Source organism: Amia ocellicauda, chromosome 7 (genome assembly GCF_036373705.1).
Source record: "Amia ocellicauda isolate fAmiCal2 chromosome 7, fAmiCal2.hap1, whole genome shotgun sequence".
Taxonomy (NCBI): Eukaryota; Metazoa; Chordata; class Actinopteri; order Amiiformes; family Amiidae; genus Amia; species Amia ocellicauda.
In genome coordinates, this window is record NC_089856.1 from 45,836,749 (window position 1) to 45,852,910 (window position 16,162).

General features: G+C 46.5%; 1 protein-coding gene across 3 annotated transcripts in view; it reads right to left on the reverse strand.

Annotated features, from left to right (window-relative positions):
• Positions 1 to 576: 576 nt before the first annotated feature.
• LOC136753631 (sodium-coupled neutral amino acid transporter 3) overlaps positions 577 to 16,162 on the reverse strand; it is a 31,350-nt gene continuing 15,764 nt past the window's right edge. For all 3 annotated transcript variants that reach the window (XM_066709906.1, XM_066709905.1, XM_066709908.1), the window contains exons 2-16: positions 15,999 to 16,162; positions 12,504 to 12,591; positions 12,251 to 12,366; positions 8,798 to 8,871; positions 8,482 to 8,574; positions 7,978 to 8,059; positions 7,487 to 7,569; positions 6,985 to 7,043; positions 6,618 to 6,737; positions 5,914 to 5,993; positions 5,278 to 5,378; positions 4,805 to 4,929; positions 4,320 to 4,464; positions 3,977 to 4,080; positions 577 to 3,059 (exon numbers count right to left, since the gene is read on the reverse strand). The exon at positions 15,999 to 16,162 is cut by the window's right edge and continues 43 nt beyond it. In XM_066709906.1, the coding sequence (XP_066566003.1) occupies positions 2,955 to 3,059; positions 3,977 to 4,080; positions 4,320 to 4,464; positions 4,805 to 4,929; positions 5,278 to 5,378; positions 5,914 to 5,993; positions 6,618 to 6,737; positions 6,985 to 7,043; positions 7,487 to 7,569; positions 7,978 to 8,059; positions 8,482 to 8,574; positions 8,798 to 8,871; positions 12,251 to 12,366; positions 12,504 to 12,591; positions 15,999 to 16,099 (1,476 nt within the window). In that variant the 5' untranslated portion in view covers positions 16,100 to 16,162 and the 3' untranslated portion in view covers positions 577 to 2,954. The remainder of the gene's footprint in view (positions 3,060 to 3,976; positions 4,081 to 4,319; positions 4,465 to 4,804; positions 4,930 to 5,277; positions 5,379 to 5,913; positions 5,994 to 6,617; positions 6,738 to 6,984; positions 7,044 to 7,486; positions 7,570 to 7,977; positions 8,060 to 8,481; positions 8,575 to 8,797; positions 8,872 to 12,250; positions 12,367 to 12,503; positions 12,592 to 15,998) is intronic.

Below are 16,162 nucleotides of genomic sequence, written 5' to 3' on the forward strand. Positions count from 1 at the left end.
GTTCTGGCCACGCTGTGAGGTTTTTTAGGTCGGTGGCCTTTCCGTTTTGACAAACTCTGAAGCGAGAGAAACGCTGCGGACAGGTCCAACCCGCGAGCATGTGGTGGCTCTAATGCTGTGCGATTGTCACACAGTAACATTGTGCGCACATTTCATAGGTCCATCTCTGCGACTTCAATTACACATCAGGGGCAATTTTACTGTTTTGCATGCACACCCTAGACTTTTCATTCTCTGTATTTTGTTATTTGTGAATATTATTTTCTTCTCAATATACGTATACAAATTTCAGTGTATCGTGTTATTTCACAGCGATTTGACAACATCCCTTGGGATCTTCCAATGGATGTAGCCATGTCATTTTTATGTTGCCACAACATTATTTGTTTATCTGTGATGTCACAACCTAGATGATGTCAGTTTTGTGTTTGGTGTCAGGAGGGGGGTTAAGCAATTGGCTGTAGGTATAAACTACGAGTAACCTTTATGTCTCATTCCACAAAGTAACATTTTTTTATTATTATTATATTAACACAAACAAAAGACAAATAATAAAAAAGCACACACGAGCACAAGAACAGTCTCCCATTTGTCTTTATTAATATCTGAACAACCTCCCAGTTCTTGAAAAGGTGCCTTTCATTGGAGGACAGTACACGGCCGCCTCAAATAGGCTTTCAAAACATTATATACAAGAGCGTACAGATACACGTTCACAGCTTTTCTCAAGATTTTAGTTTTGCTGTGTTAGTTTTACATGGATGTTACTCCAAGTCTTTCCAATTCCTGCCCTTTAATTTTGCCTTGACTCCAAAGAATGAGGATAGTCTTGCACCAAACCCCTGCACGCATACCCTCACCTTAATTTCAATTAAATTAAACACAAAAAAAAAAGTTTGTTGACATACTTACATTCTGCCCCGTCCCCCCTCCCCCCACCCCCTTTAAAAAAATAAATACAATAAAACGATCCCAATGGTTCATCCACTTTGGTTGTATCGGTAGCCGTCTCTCTCCATAGGGGTCAGATCGGTAATACTATTTGGGCTCATTCACTGAACAGATATATTGTGATTTGATAGATGTTGGAAGGGATTGGGGGCTGGGGGGCAGCAGAAGGGTTTGTGAAAAGGGTGACCAGTTCATCTGTGGATGGTGTACTAAAGGTTGCAATGAATGTTATCTTGCCACATGAGGAACAAGAGCAACATCAGAAATACTTTCAGAAATACACTGCGCTGTCAAAACAACTTAAGACATAAAATAAAAACCCAAGTAAAAGGATGACAGGATTGAGGGGATTAAAGGTAATGCTATCCATGGTAGCCAATAGGAAGGCTCAAGTCTTCCCATTGGCTGCATGTGGACCAATCAAATACTGCATTCTGTGATGGCACAATTTTCTCACTGTGTTGGCTGCATGTATAGATGGCCACTGACTGTAAAAATAAACCACTGAGGTACTCTAAATGTATGTGCTGTGACGGGCTCATGGGCTCTGCTGATTCTTTACTTTTATCATTCGTTTGATTTATTTATAAGTTATTCACCACATAATAAATACATGATAAATATCGGAGTGCCATAATGATATTAGTTATCTTTTATTTTTGTCCTTATTAAGGAAAATGTTTTTCATCCTCAGAAAAGGACAGCGTTGGATTCCTTTTCTAGAACAACACGGCCCTTGTACATGAGAGCACTGGTAGATTGGAGGCATTAGTGATTGGTGCATTTCAAATAGATATGGGCTGAATTGGATCTGACTGTGATTTACTGCTTGTGATGAAAATCCTGCCGGAAATTTCCTCTAGAGCAACATTACTGTGAAGATTTATACTCCCAGCTCTCCCTGCTTTTTGAACTTGCTCTCCAAACCCAGGGTGAAGTGGGAAAAGTAGACTCATGTTGGTCCAATACAAGATCTGTGACTTGAATTTTGAACAGTTTCTTTCAGGATGTGCTCAAGACCTCTTTCTGTGGAGCAGGAGACTTTGGAAAATCAGCCGGGGAATGTGGTTTGCTCTGGATACCGTTCACCCCACTGAATTTCCTGCAGGAAGCCATGGATTTGAGTATTCAGAGACATGCCCCAAGTGGTCGCTGAAACCCTGTTGGCATTTTCTAACATTTGGAGTTTCTTATTACTCTTATTTGCAGCAATTTTGAGCCACAGGAACTGTTAGTGTGTGTGTGTGTGTGTTTGGCCAGGTGGGTTGGGAAGGACAGCCTACTTGTCATGCCGAGAAAACATAATTAAAAATGGTAGCTTCTGTGTTAATTGGTTTTCCGTGACGAGAAGTCAGATTCTGTTACATCTGTGATCCTGCGATGTCAGGAGGTGGGAGGGGATTTGTGGGTGGGGGTGTAGGCTGTTCCTAAACTAAATGGACGTATATGATGTCATTTTCGAAAAAACACTCGCTGTGGATTCTTGGTTTTGTTGTCGGACAAGGTTATTTCTGCCTACCGGTGTGTCATCAGTACTGGGGGAAACACTTAACCCGATTGGCAGCAACCTGGAAATCCCAAAGCATGGCAATGACGTATACTCGGGAATTGAGCATTATTATGTATGTGGATTCTTGACCCGCTGAAATAGAAGGTTTTCTGTTCTCTCGCGCCAGCCTCGGAAAGCACGGCCTTCCTCAGTGAAATGCGACTCTTCGGTGAGGAGTTTAGGCATCCTCTAGCCGAACAAAAAAGGGGGATAGCAAACCAGTCTTGCTTCTCTTGGGGTGTAGGGGCTAGAGGAAGCTCAAGGGGACCCAGCCCTGGTTTTGTTTGCTCTCGCTGCACGGTATTCAGTAACGGGTCTGTGTTCAGCAAGCTCGGGCTGGAGGGAGGAAAGGGAGGGAGGGAGGGATAGAAGGAAGGAGGTTGATGTGTTCGACGTTTGTCTCTTATTTTTGGTGTTGTTTTTGTTGTTTACCCCCTGGACGGGGGCTGTAGGTTTAGTGTCCACCCCCACTGTTTTTCTCCCCTGTCACCCAGTCTGAAATGATGAAGGAGGTGCTCATCACCATGAATATGACACCAACTACTGCAAAACAGATCGCCTGCAATGGAGAGAGAGAGAGAGAGAGAGAGAGAGAGAGAGAGAAAACACTGATTAGTATGAGCATTAACAGTGTTTGGATTACTATGTAGTGTAGTGGGATGAATCATTAATGCACCAAAGCCTTGCCATTGTTATGGAGCTTGGTGCACCACCCCAGTTATTCATTCGTTAACATAACGAGCCGTTAATCTGTGCCACATCTAGAATACTATTTCTGTTAAATGACAGGTCTCTATTCTTGACCTCCTGTTTTGCTTGACTCTGAAGCACATTTCCCCTTTTCCTTGGAGAAAATAAACAGTTTTTCTAGTATTGAACAGGCACAGATCTATAAAGTAGGCCTGGACTAAACTGTCTGCAAGACAGAATAATTATCTGACCACCGTTCCTCACAAGTCTTAACTGAGCCACTGTTTGTTATGTCTGATAGCATCCTATTTCCACAATCCTTGCCCCTTATCCAAAAGACTTAAACACCTTCTTATGTTTGGCCTCTTCTGGAAACAAACCCACTGTTAACTTATGGTCCCCTGTGTCTTATATGTGTGTACTTCTGCTAAAAGCACACCATGTTAATGAGCTAATCGCAGAAGAACTGCTACAGGATGAATATCCGCACAGAAAGCTGCTCTCTCTCAGCCCAGAAACGGAAGCTACATTTAGAAAGACATCTGTCATAAAATACTATTGAGATGCGTTGAGATTCTCTGTGTCTTCTGACAGAAACATCATTCATGACAGAGCAGGCCTCCCACATGCCACAGTACCATGCTCTGCCACCTGTTTCCACCAGCTTGGTCTGTTAAATCGATGTGGGATGACAACAGAGACACCAAGGCATGAAGACCACACTAAAGAACAGCGAGCAAAGAGATGGGGAGCATCTGCAGATCCAGCAGTCAGACGAGTCTCTACCTGGATCTTGGGTCTCGACCTCAGCGGCTCTCTTTCGTTGGGGACGATGCGCACGTAGAAGCTTCCCGGGAGGATGAAGATGAGACTGGGAGCAGATGTGGCACCTGTGGAGGGAAAGAGGAAGAAAATGTCATCAAGCTGTCGGAAATACTTAGAAGTTGTAGCTGCGGCAAGTAGTGAGACGAGACAGTCAAGCTCTGGATTTGACTTGCCATCAAATGTGGTCAACATTTGTATTTATTTCATTTTAACTAATGCCCTGGGAAAAGAGTCTGGCATGGCACCTCTGATCAACAATCAATTCTGCAATTTCCCAGATTCCTTCCCGGGCACGATCACTCACCGATGATGCCAAAGATGTCCCGGATGTTGGGCACGAAGATGACCAGCAGGTTGACGATGATCAGAAGGGTGATGGCGATGAGGATGTGACGCACCCAGTGGAACTCCTTCCTGGGAAACAGGAGCTGCTGGATTGCTCTCCGAATCTGGGGAGCAGAGAGTACTTCTCAGTCACCATTGCAGGGCATCACTGGTGGCGAGCTGTGAATCTACGCGAGCCGCCGGGTGTGAGAGGGAGTGCAGTGCGGTCAAAGCCATAGCAGTTCCACCACAACCCTACCAACACAGCACCCTCCCTGCAGCATCTAAAACTTTTGTTTTCAAACTGGCCAAATCTAGAATACAGACTGCAGGTTTTGTGTTGATTTGTTCTCCTGGCTTCAGACCGCAAACGTCAAGCTTTGAAATAAGAAAAGACGCACATTCATTGCACTCAGTCAACCAAGCTGGCGTGTCGGGCTGAGCTGCAGCGGATTTGTGTCTTACCGGGAAAAGGACCACAGGAACAGTGAGAGTGACGGCCACCAGCACAGCCAGCCGCACACACAGGATCAGCGTGTCCAAGGGGTCCACTTTACTGTAGGTGTGCAGTAGCTCGGCTTCCACATTGCCTGGGGATGCAGAGACAGCCGCCGGTCAGTGCCAACTCCTGCTCAGAGTACTAGATGAAATCGAAACTGTGGCCGACCCTCCAGTCGCAAATCGCAAACCCGTACCCGTCACACTTGTGTTTATGTATAAGCACTAGAAAGTGACCTGGCAATAAAGTGAGCTATGACTGGGTATGAATTTGCACCTTGCGATTGATAAATAGGCCAAAGTGTAGATTTGGTCTAGGCCAAGAAACAATTTCCCACTAGAGGGTGCTAAAAGCCTGCCAACCAAATCTAACAGGAGAATCCAAAGAGGACGGCGTCACCCGAGGTCAGAGAAAGCGCCAGAGAGGGCGGGGGCCTTACCGTAAAACGTGAGGTAGCCGAACAGCGCCGTGAGGAGGTACATTACGAACATCGCCAGGATCGAGATGTTGGCCACGTTCTGCATGCGCTTCTTGGTGGCGCTGGCGTGGGTAGGGGACAAGGGGGAAAGACAGGGAGAGCGAGTGAGTGAGCGTATGGCACAAGGAGGCGGGTGAACGAGGGAAAAATCTTCAGTGTGTTGCTGCCCTACCCCCCCAAATCACTGACCAAGGTCCCAGTGTGAGGTTCATCCCATTCTCTTTGCATGAACTCCTTTCATAACTGACCATCTGCAACCGAATGCTATTCCTGTCCTCCCCAGCACCCGTATAGTCAATCCAGTGTGTTACAGTCTATATTTATAATGTCTTTGTCTAGTTATTGATATGGGACATCTCTACACGTTCTATAAATATGTAGGGAACTGTATTTTGTTTTTGCACAATTGATGATTGACCTCTGTAATTCTTACTATTACTGTACCTCTGCTTTCGATATCGGAATGTGTTAAGGTTTGACACAAGGTCTGTTTTGTTATTAATTGTGTAGGAGTGTAATACACAATCCTCACATCTGCCAGCAACAGCCAACTGAGCGCTGAGGTGGGGGGTTACTCTTAGGTGACAGCCGTCTTACCTGCGCAGCTCGGTGTAGATGGGCAGCACCTCTGGGTGACACACGAAAGCAAATGCCAGGATGGGAATAGTGTAGACCGTCTGCAGATGAAACGAAAAAGAAATGTCAGTGTTTCCTCATGCCTATCCTTTGATCCAGACAGTATCTATTTGGATTCTTTTTCATTTATTATTTTGAGCTCCTTCTATGTATTTTATCTTGTTCTATGTTTGCAGTGTTTTTACAATAATTATATATATATAATGCACATTATCATTTTTTTCCCTGACTCTGGAAAATATACACACTCTTCTGTCTAATTCATACTTATAGACAATTTTAAAATAGTATATAGCCTACCTATTTATGTTCCTTGGTTTATTACCTTTACGTCCTAGTAAATATTATGTGTGTGTGCGTGTGTTTTTGCGTGCGTCTGTGTGTGTGTGCGTGTATGTTTGCGTGTGTGTGTGCGTGCGTTTGCGTGTGTGTGTGTGTTTGTCTGTGTGTGTGTGTGTTTGCGTGCGTCTGCCCATGTGTGTGTGTGTGTTTGCGTGCGTCTGCCCATGTGTGTGTGTGTGTGTGTGTGTGTTTGTCTGTGTGTGTGTGTGTGTGTGGGTGCGTGCGTCTGCACGTGTGTGTGTTTGTGTGTGCGCGTGTGCATGCGTGTGTGTGCGTGCGTGCGTGCGTGCGTGCGTGCGTGTGTGTGTGTGCGTGTGGCTTACCTGCGAGTTGTAGGTGAAGGTTTTGGCTTCACAGGTCATTGCCGCCGTGTCGTTCAGGTAGTGTGTTGCATTGCCCTCTGATTCTAAGGGACAGGGGATGTTGAACTTCTTGTAGATCACCTGCCAGCAAGGACAAGAGCGAGACTGAGCATGTGCACAAACATCCTGCCACCATCACAGCGAGAGCAGATGGCCCTGATTCTGCCCTCTAAAACTCCTGACCCACTAGGGAAGATGGTATCATATTCCTGCGGATTGGACCCCTCCTGACTCAGAGTGAACGAATGAATCAGTCCTGACAGAAACCGCACAGTGAGGAAACTCTGAGAAACTGCAATGCCCCGCTCCTTTCTTCTGACTCACTCACCGAGAACAGGAAGAACACCATGCAGGTCAGGGAAAATCCGCTGGTATAGCCCAAGTACCCTGCAATCGAAGAACACACGTGGGGTTATCCAGAAAGCAGGGAAAGATACACTGATACACTATTCTCTATTTAGAGTATGACATAAAGCTCTGACCTTTCACTTCATAACGTGTCATAGACAATAAAGAATAAGACTGATGAGCTGCTAGCATTCATGCTTCTCTATATCTACATTGGATGCCACATCCCTTACTGTGTCTGTTAATCTGCATCCTCATCATTACTGTTATAATCCCCGTCACAGTCATCTAATCCCATTGCTCTGCTAATGATCCCATTGCTAACGAGAACAAAAGGGACAGGCAAGTACAGGAAACATGAGCGGGAAGACGAGAAACAAAAAGAGCAGGGAACGAGGTGAGAGTGGAGAAAAGTTGGATGGAAAGACAAAGTAGAAGAAGAAAGAAAGAAGGGAGTGAAGGGGGTGTTAATAATAACGTACCAAGTTGCTTCATGAGGGCGAGGGGCAGGATAATAGTGACACTGACAATGATAATCAGGTAGTTTCCATTTATGTACCATTCCCTACAAATGACAGACAAGACAGATGATCAGACACACGGCGAGCCAACACTCTCCAATTCTCTCACTCTTCAACACTCTCCAATTCTCTCACTCTGCATCTCACTCTTTTAAATGTGTGAAGGTGGCGCAGGGGAGTGGGGAAGGAAGTGAAGCGCCTGCCTGCACCAACAGCCTGTGAGGGGGGCATGGGCACCAATCTGCTTGGATTAGCAGGCGCACAGTGGATGTTGGGGTTAAACACAAGGACCTGTGGGGCCTGGGTGGCCAGTAGGGACCAGTACCGAGGGGGTGATGACAGTGTATGGGTTGTGAAGCCGGGAGATTGATGGTGGCATCTTAAGACTAAGTGCTGATGGATAACGTCTCCCAGTGACTGGTCCTGCATTCCCTCCCGCTCCACTCACTCACCCCGTGTTCCCGGTTTTGCCCAGGAAGGTTTGAATGACCAAGGGCAGCTCGTACTTGACAATGAAGAGGTAGCTGGACATGGCTGGAAGAACAGAGGCGAGAACAAGTGTTAAGTGAGTTCAGACTGCATGCGTCCTGCAGGGTGAGACGGCGCTCCTTGGATCTCAGAGTCAACAAGAGTGTTCTGGGAGCTGCGTCTCTCCATTAGACTTGGTGTTTACTTTACTGAGCACTTTCAATAGAAGGCGTCACTGCTGACATCACACTGCAGCGCACCTTAATTCTATGGCTTAATTCAAACACCACCTTATTTATTTGGCATACTCCGGTGCTCCAAAAATATTTTTAGTAACAGACCCTTCTCTTTGTCCAAAGTCTTTGTCCAAGAGCGAACTATGAAATGTTACGTGGTGGAATATAGTAAAGCAAAACAAAATGTATAAATCTGTACATATGAAAGTGTATGTGTCTGTATGCATGTGTGTGTAGGGCGTTGTGTCATACCTCCAATGTTGTGCATGCAGATAATTGCAGCTGCCAGCACTTTCCCTGGTTTCCCAAAGGCTCTCTTGCCCAGCTGCTCGTAGGCACGGATTCCTAGGAACACAATATGGACCACAAACGCGTTAGTACACTTTACAAGTTCTTGGCCAAGAAACACTAAAAATGATCGGTGAATGCATGCACCGCCTGAGGAGAGATAATACTCTGGGCCGTGTCTGGCTTCTTCACTATTGCACGGTCCATTACATTGTGTTCCCTCCTCTTTACTTGTCTTTACGAAAATAATAAAAGTCATCAATATAGTAGATAACCTTACCTACAACGCCTGCACTCTTCAGCAGCAGGTGGATGGAGTACGCCGACAGGATGGCGATAAATGTCAATAAGATGCTGCGGAGAGACGTGCCATTAGATACGCAAGAAGGCCAGCGAAGAGGACATGATGTTAGAGGTGAAGAATACTTGTTGTGTCAACAGGGACTGCAGTATTTATTGAACACTGTGGAGGAACTGTGGTTCGGCACAGAGCAGCAGTTACTGGGAACTAAGAGTCAGTTCTGCAGGTCGATACAAGGTGCATTAAATCTTCAGCTATTTGCTTCTGGACAGGGGTTCGAACATTTGGATGCTGTTTTGGAGTTCTCTGGCTGCAGGAGAGAACATTTCCCAGAGCAACCAATGTGTGTGTGTGGAGGGGATGCCAAAACAAGTCCCTCGAACCCAGTAAGGGCTGGAGGGGAAATGAGAGCAGAGAAACAGCAGTGAGGAGATGAACACAAGTTAGGAATTATAGAGGAGAGGAGAGGAGATAACAGGGGAGGAGAAGAGAGGAGAGGAGAGGCAAGGGGACAAGAGGAGAGGAGATGATAGGATATGACAGGAGAGGAGAAGGGGAAGGGGGGATCGAGGGGATGGTTGGGCAGTGTGTGACAGTTGGACTGAAGCGATTAAAGTGGCTGTGTCTTGTCCTGTGACCCAGCTCCTCTCTTCAACAGGTCATCAAATCCCCTAATCTCATTACATGGACAGACGCCAGCGGGCCAGATTGCATGGACATGAGCTGCTCCTCCCCTTCTCCTCCTCCTTCCCACGAGGCCAGGGACCATAATTGCCTATGCAGGTTGTATTTGATCTGCTCGCTGCTGGCTATATTTAAATCAAATCTGATTTAAGTGCGCTCCGTGCTATCCAGTCCCCCGATCCAAACCTGACTCCCAAACTATGCTGGGTTATGTGCCTGCATTGCCTGGGTCTTGTTCCCAATTTTCCTTTTCTTCAGTGGAAGAAATGACGGTGATAGACCCCCCCTCCCAACTGCCAAACCTAACCTAATAAGGAGTCGAAATAATGGCATTATAGAGTACTTTTCCTGCCACCCGGACGTAGGATTCTCATGTGTCCGTGAAGAAGAGTGTGTATAGGACCCCCCAAACTCCACTTCTGAGCAACGACAGCCCCCTCCAGCTCCTGGCAGTCAGACTGTAGTGCCGGACAGCTGTGGCTCTGGGGGAACTGCAGTTCTCAGACTCGAAACTGACTGACAATGGGCTTCGTCGGGAGGTAATAAAAGTTGGCCGGGCTGCAGAAACAGCTGCACATCATTGAGGTGATGTGTCTCACAGACGGGGCTATAAATACACTGCTGCTCAGAGCACCAACAGCCTCCTGCAGCCTCATTCTTTTACCCAACTGGGAATTTGCAGTGAGTTTTGGAAAGAGATGCACTTTTGGCTCGATGGCTGGGTGCAGCGAATGGGGATGGTTGGGGGAGGAGGGGTTGGAAGCTTTTCCAGACCCGTTCATCTTAATTCTGTTTTCGCGTCAGTTTGGAGTAACTTTGGGGTTCCGGGCACACGCTCACCCACCCTTGTAGAAACCTTTAGGCACTCGGGATGTTGCGTATCCTGTCACATCAGCTTCTAACTTCTAACTGGCCTTTTCTCATAACTCGCTGTAGTATCACCTTCCGTACACAGTTACGTTGGCTTCATCAGTGTCTTAAATCGGATGCCAGCTCCTGGCAGACGCACGGTAGTCCAAGCGTGACGTGGAAGGAGGACAAAAAGGAGATTAACTGGAAATAGCCCTGGCCACCCTCCCTGCCGTCCCTGCCCAGTGCGAGGGACGTGCTAAGCAGCAGCTGCCCCGCTAGGTAATTACAGATTAATTAAGGCCGGTTAGAAGCCCCCCTGTGGGGATGGGAAATGGAGGCTGCCCAGCCATACTGCCTCTTGGATGGGAGCCAGGCTCAAATCTAGGCCGGTAGAAGCCTGAGGCCTAAACTGATACTGAGGTAATGGGACTGAAGGGAAGGAAGTAAGGCAGAAAGAAGGAAGGGGGAACATTAAAGGAGGAGAAACAACGACAGAGATAAAATGGAGAAAGTGTAGGGTTGGTGTTTCTCGGACTTGATTCTCGTCCTGCTGTAACCTGAGTATTTCTGTACAGCGAGCAGCCTGATCTCTCGGTGTCCAGAACATTGCGATAGACGGACAGAGGCGTTCTGCTTCCCTCCCCGTGCGTTGCACTAACTCACCGAGGCTATGGAAAATCCACATCACCCTCCCTCGCCATTACACACACACACACACACACACACACACACACACACACACACACACACACACACTGTTAAACAATGGTAATCGTGTCACTAGCTTCTGCTGCCAAGGTTTTATTGCCTTTCATTACTTGCATATCTGTGGGATTTGGGGTCTGAACCAAATTCCTCGCAATGCTGAAAAAAGGAACCGTGGAGTGAGTAATCTGCAGTTCTCTTGGCTTCAGTTGTGGTCTTGGCATCGTAAAGATCTAGGCAGTGTCTTGACATCACGTATTCATCCTGATGTGGGCTGCCGTCTCAATAAGTACGTAGGGAAATCATTACCCGTGGGTCTTTGTTAATAGTAATTAACCACCCCACCCGAGATCAGCTCCTTTTTTAAAGGTGTGGCAAAGGTGTGGCAAAGAACTTATACTGGCTCACAAAACTCAGAGCGGTAATTACTAACTGTCTGATCGGACAGGCCTTCTGGCAAGCTGGGAGCCTTTGAATGGATTTTCCCCTTTAATTTTACTCAACACATATGTGTAGCTAACGGGCAAAGCCAAACTGATCCCACCTAGACAACGACATCATGGGAAAGCGCTACCGGTCATGTGACCTTGTTTGGTCTGGTGAGACAGTCCACAGTGTGGGGGATAATCTGATTGTGAGAACTGGGTTAAGGCAAGATGTTCTTCAGGTCTTAGATGTCTTATGGACACTTTTCCACGAATCTTTAAATATCATCAGTTTTTAAAAGATTGACTTGTTTCCTGTGTTACCCATATCTTGTGCTGAAGCTCAGTTAGTGATCCTATCTCAAGACTCTTGGAAGAGCGCCGATGATACTTTGTTTTGGTTTGTATCTGGTTCAAGTCCGCCGAGTGTAGAGTACTGGTTTATATCTGTCCCTTAAGCCCACAGTCATAAAGCTTCAACTCACAGTTTTCTGTGCTGTTCTTGGAAGAGAAAAAAAACTGGCACTGTTACCAATTTAATTTGTGCACTGGGACCAATTTCGTCTGTGCATTGGGACTCTTAAAAAGGTCATCCAAATGTAATTGCACGTCAGTGCCGACTATTTATGTGACATTTAATGCGTCATATATCATGTTTCAGACTCAAACAGGAGCCGGCGTGGGTGGCCGATGTTTCAGGTGCCCGCTGCGTTAGTATGAAGTGGCTTTAGCTGCGGGAGGGAGAGGGTGTGGGCTGGATACTCACAGAAACATGATGATGCCAGTGTTGGACATGGCATATGCCAGCCCCAGGATTCCACTACCCATGATAGCGTTGCTCAGGTTGAAGACAGACATCCCGAATGATGTTTTCCCTTCGAACTACCAAGAACAAGAGGGGCAGTCGGTCAGCCGGGGTAAACACAAAGGTGAGCCAACCGCTGGACGAAGGAGATTGCTAACATGTTATCCCCACTGGGGTAGAACGCAGGCTCCTGATTGGTGGGTGCCGTACTTACATCTGTAAACTGTGGCTGCGCTTTCCCATCGCTTTTGTGCGGCAAGAACTCTTCCCGTTCTGTCTCGGCTTCTTCGGGTCCATCGTACCTGGAGGACAAAGACTGGTCAACATTGAATCACAGGATTTTCCACGTTCGATTGATGATTAAGACCTGTTTTGTGGACCCCCTGCATGTCTCTTATAGATGACCGTACCGAAGTCTTACTGTTCCCTAGGACACCCCATTCGATAACACAGACTGCACTCCTGCCATGCTCAGAAGAGTAACCCCCCCCGCTCTCGTGTTCACTGACTAAACAGGGGCGGTCGTGTCCTTATCTGGGAGTTCGCTGGGAATGTGATGGCCGTGCCTGGTGAGAAGAGTAAACAACCCTGTTCGCCCCACGCCCAGCTATAACGCAGCAGTGCTACCCAGAGCCCGCTTGCGACAATGCACGGGAAAGCACAGTGGAGATCGCCAACAATGACCAGGTCGCCGGGTTAAACCTCATTTTGTCATTCATGCATAGGTGGCCAATCCAAGAAGGATTTAACCAGAAGGCACTGTTTCTGTTGCTCCACCTGTAATGTGTGAGGAGAGCAGCGCTGGTGACTGGAGAGGATATCCTCTGAGTTACTGTGCATGCCGAGGAAATGAGTAATCTCTCTGTCTGCATTTATAAACTTGTTGTTTATAATGTTATGATGTTCATAGATGTGGATTCTGGTGGTTAAGAGTGCCGGGTTCAGTAGCTCAGCGTTACAGTGTGTTCAGTAGCGCAGTATTACAGTGTGTTCAGTAGTGCAGTATTACAGTGTGTTCAGTAGCTCAGTGTTACAGTGTCTTCAGTAGCTCAGTTTCAGTGTGTTCAGTAGTTCAGTGTAACGGTGTGTTCAGTAGCTCAGTGTTTCAGTGTGTTCAGTAGCTCAGTGTTACAGTGTGTTCAGTATTACAGTGTGTTCAGTAGCTCAGTGTTTCAGTGTGTTCAGTAGCTCAGTGTGACGCTGTCTTCAGTAGCTCAGTGTTACAATGTCTTCAGTAGCTCAGTGTTACAATGTCTTCAGTAGCTCAGTGTTACAGTGTGTTCAGTAGCTCAGTGTTACAGTGTGGTCAGTAGCTCAGTGTTTCAGTGTGTTCAGTAGCTCAGTGTTACAGTGTCTTCAGTAGCTCAGTGTTACAATGTCTTCAGTAGCTCAGTGTTAGTGTGTTCAGTAGCTCAGTGTTACAGTGTGTTCAGTAGCTCAGTGTTACAGTGTCTTCAGTAGCTCAGTGTTACAATGTCTTCAGTAGCTCAGTGTTACAGTGTGTTCAGTAGCTCAGTGTTACAGTGTCTTCAGTAGCTCAGTGTTACAGTGTCTTCAGTAGCTCAGTGTTACAGTGTGTTCAGTAGCTCAGTGTTACAGTGTGGTCAGTAGCTCAGTGTTTCAGTGTGTTCAGTAGCTCAGTGTTACAGTGTCTTCAGTAGCTCAGTGTTACAGTGTGTTCAGTAGCTCAGTGTTACAGTGTGGTCAGTAGCTCAGTGTTTCAGTGTGTTCAGTAGCTCAGTGTTACAGTGTCTTCAGTAGCTCAGTGTTACAATGTCTTCAGTAGCTCAGTGTTTCAGTGTGTTCAGTAGCTCAGTGTTTCAGTGTGTTCAGTAGTTCAGTGTTACGGTGTCTTCAGTAGCTCAGTGTTTCAGTGTGTTCAGTAGTTCAGTGTTACCGTGTGTTCAGTGTTACAGTGTCTTCAGTAGCTCAGTGTTACAGTGTGTTCAGTAGCTCAGTGTAACGGTGTGTTCAGTAGCTCAGTGTTACGGTGTGTTCAGTAGCTCAGTGTTTCAGTGTGTTCAGTAGTTCAGTGTTATAATGTCTTCAGTAGCTCAGTGTTACGGTGTGTTTAGTAGTTCAGTGTTACCGTGTGTTCAGTAGTTCAGTGTTACAGTGTCTTCAGTAGCTCAGTGTTAGTGCGTTCAGTAGCTCAGTGTTTCAGTGTGTTCAGTAGCTCAGTTTTACGGTGTCTTCAGTAGCTCAGTGTTACAGTGTGTTCAGTAGCTCAGTGTTACAGTGTGGTCAGTAGCTCAGTGTTTCAGTGTGTTCAGTAGCTCAGTTTTACGGTGTCTTCAGTAGCTCAGTGTTACAGTGTGTTCAGTAGTTCAGTGTTACAGTGTGGTCAGTAGCTCAGTGTTTCAGTGTGTTCAGTAGCTCAGTGTTAGTGTGTTCAGTAGCTCAGTTTTACGGTGTCTTCAGTAGCTCAGTGTTTCAGTGTGTTCAGTAGCTCAGTGTTTCAGTGTGTTCAGTAGTTCAGTGTTACGGTGTCTTCAGTAGCTCAGTGTTACAGTGTGTTCAGTAGCTCAGTGTTAGTGTGTTCAGTAGCTCAGTGTTACAGTGTGGTCAGTAGTTCAGTGTTACAGTGTCTTCAGTAGCTCAGTGTTACAGTGTGTTCAGTAGTTCAGTGTTACAGTGTGTTCAGTAGCTCAGTGTTACAGTGTGTTCAGTAGTTCAGTGTTTCAGTGTGTTCAGTAGCTCAGTGTTAGTGTGTTCAGTAGCTCAGTGTTACAGTGTCTTCAGTAGCTCAGTGTTTCAGTGTGTTCAGTAGCTCAGTGTTAGTGTGTTCAGTAGCTCAGTGTTACAGTGTGTTCAGTAGTTCAGTGTTACAGTGTGTTCAGTAGTTCAGTGTTACAGTGTCTTCAGTAGCTCAGTGTTACAGTGTCTTCAGTAGCTCAGTGTTTCAGTGTGTTCAGTAGTTCAGTGTTACCGTGTGTTCAGTAGTTCAGTGTTACAGTGTGTTCAGTAGTTCAGTGTTACAGTGTCTTCAGTAGCTCAGTGTTACAGTGTGTTCAGTAGTTCAGTGTTTCAGTGTGTTCAGTAGCTCAGTGTTACAGTGTGGTCAGTAGCTCAGTGTTTCAGTGTGTTCAGTAGTTCAGTGTTACCGTGTGTTCAGTAGTTCAGTGTTACAGTGTGTTCAGTAGCTCAGTGTTAGTGTGTTCAGTAGCTCAGTGTTACAGTGTGTTCAGTAGCTCAGTGTTACAGTGTGTTCACTGGTTCAGTGTCACAGTAGCTCAGTAGCTCAGGGTCAGTGGGTCGGAGCGCACAAGCACTGATACAGGCACAGTGTGACCCATCTACTCCGAGGGCAACTGTTGCTCTGACACACCTGGCCCGGCTCTTCAGACCCAGCAAGGAAAGACATCCACGCCAGGATCGGACAGCCAACTGCGTGTCGCTATTAACCTGCGACCCTCGATCCTCGATCTTGTGGTTTTTGTTCTTGATGTTTTTTACGATGACGCATTGTGCCCGTTAACTCTATTAACTCTATCCAATCGATTTGTTTTATACGGAGAGAAACCCAGCCCAGACAAACAGATGACAGCTGCTTCACACCCCGAGATATAGTTTGGCAATGTATGCGATGTAATTATTATTACTATTATTAGTAGTACAGATACATAACATGATGTGGGATACATTTTCTGAATAATGCATAATGCAAAACAAGGATAAAACAGTGGCTGGTTTAAAACACAGGACGTACCCGTCTTCCAGGGTGACCTTCTCGGGGCCCAGCTCATCCACATGGTTCCCATTGGGCATCATGCCTTCCGTGTCGTCACCAGAGAGCTTCTCCAGCTCCATGTTGGCACCGGTTGGCAAATTAGAGGCACCTCAGCAGAACAAGCAGACGAGCAATCCCCACAC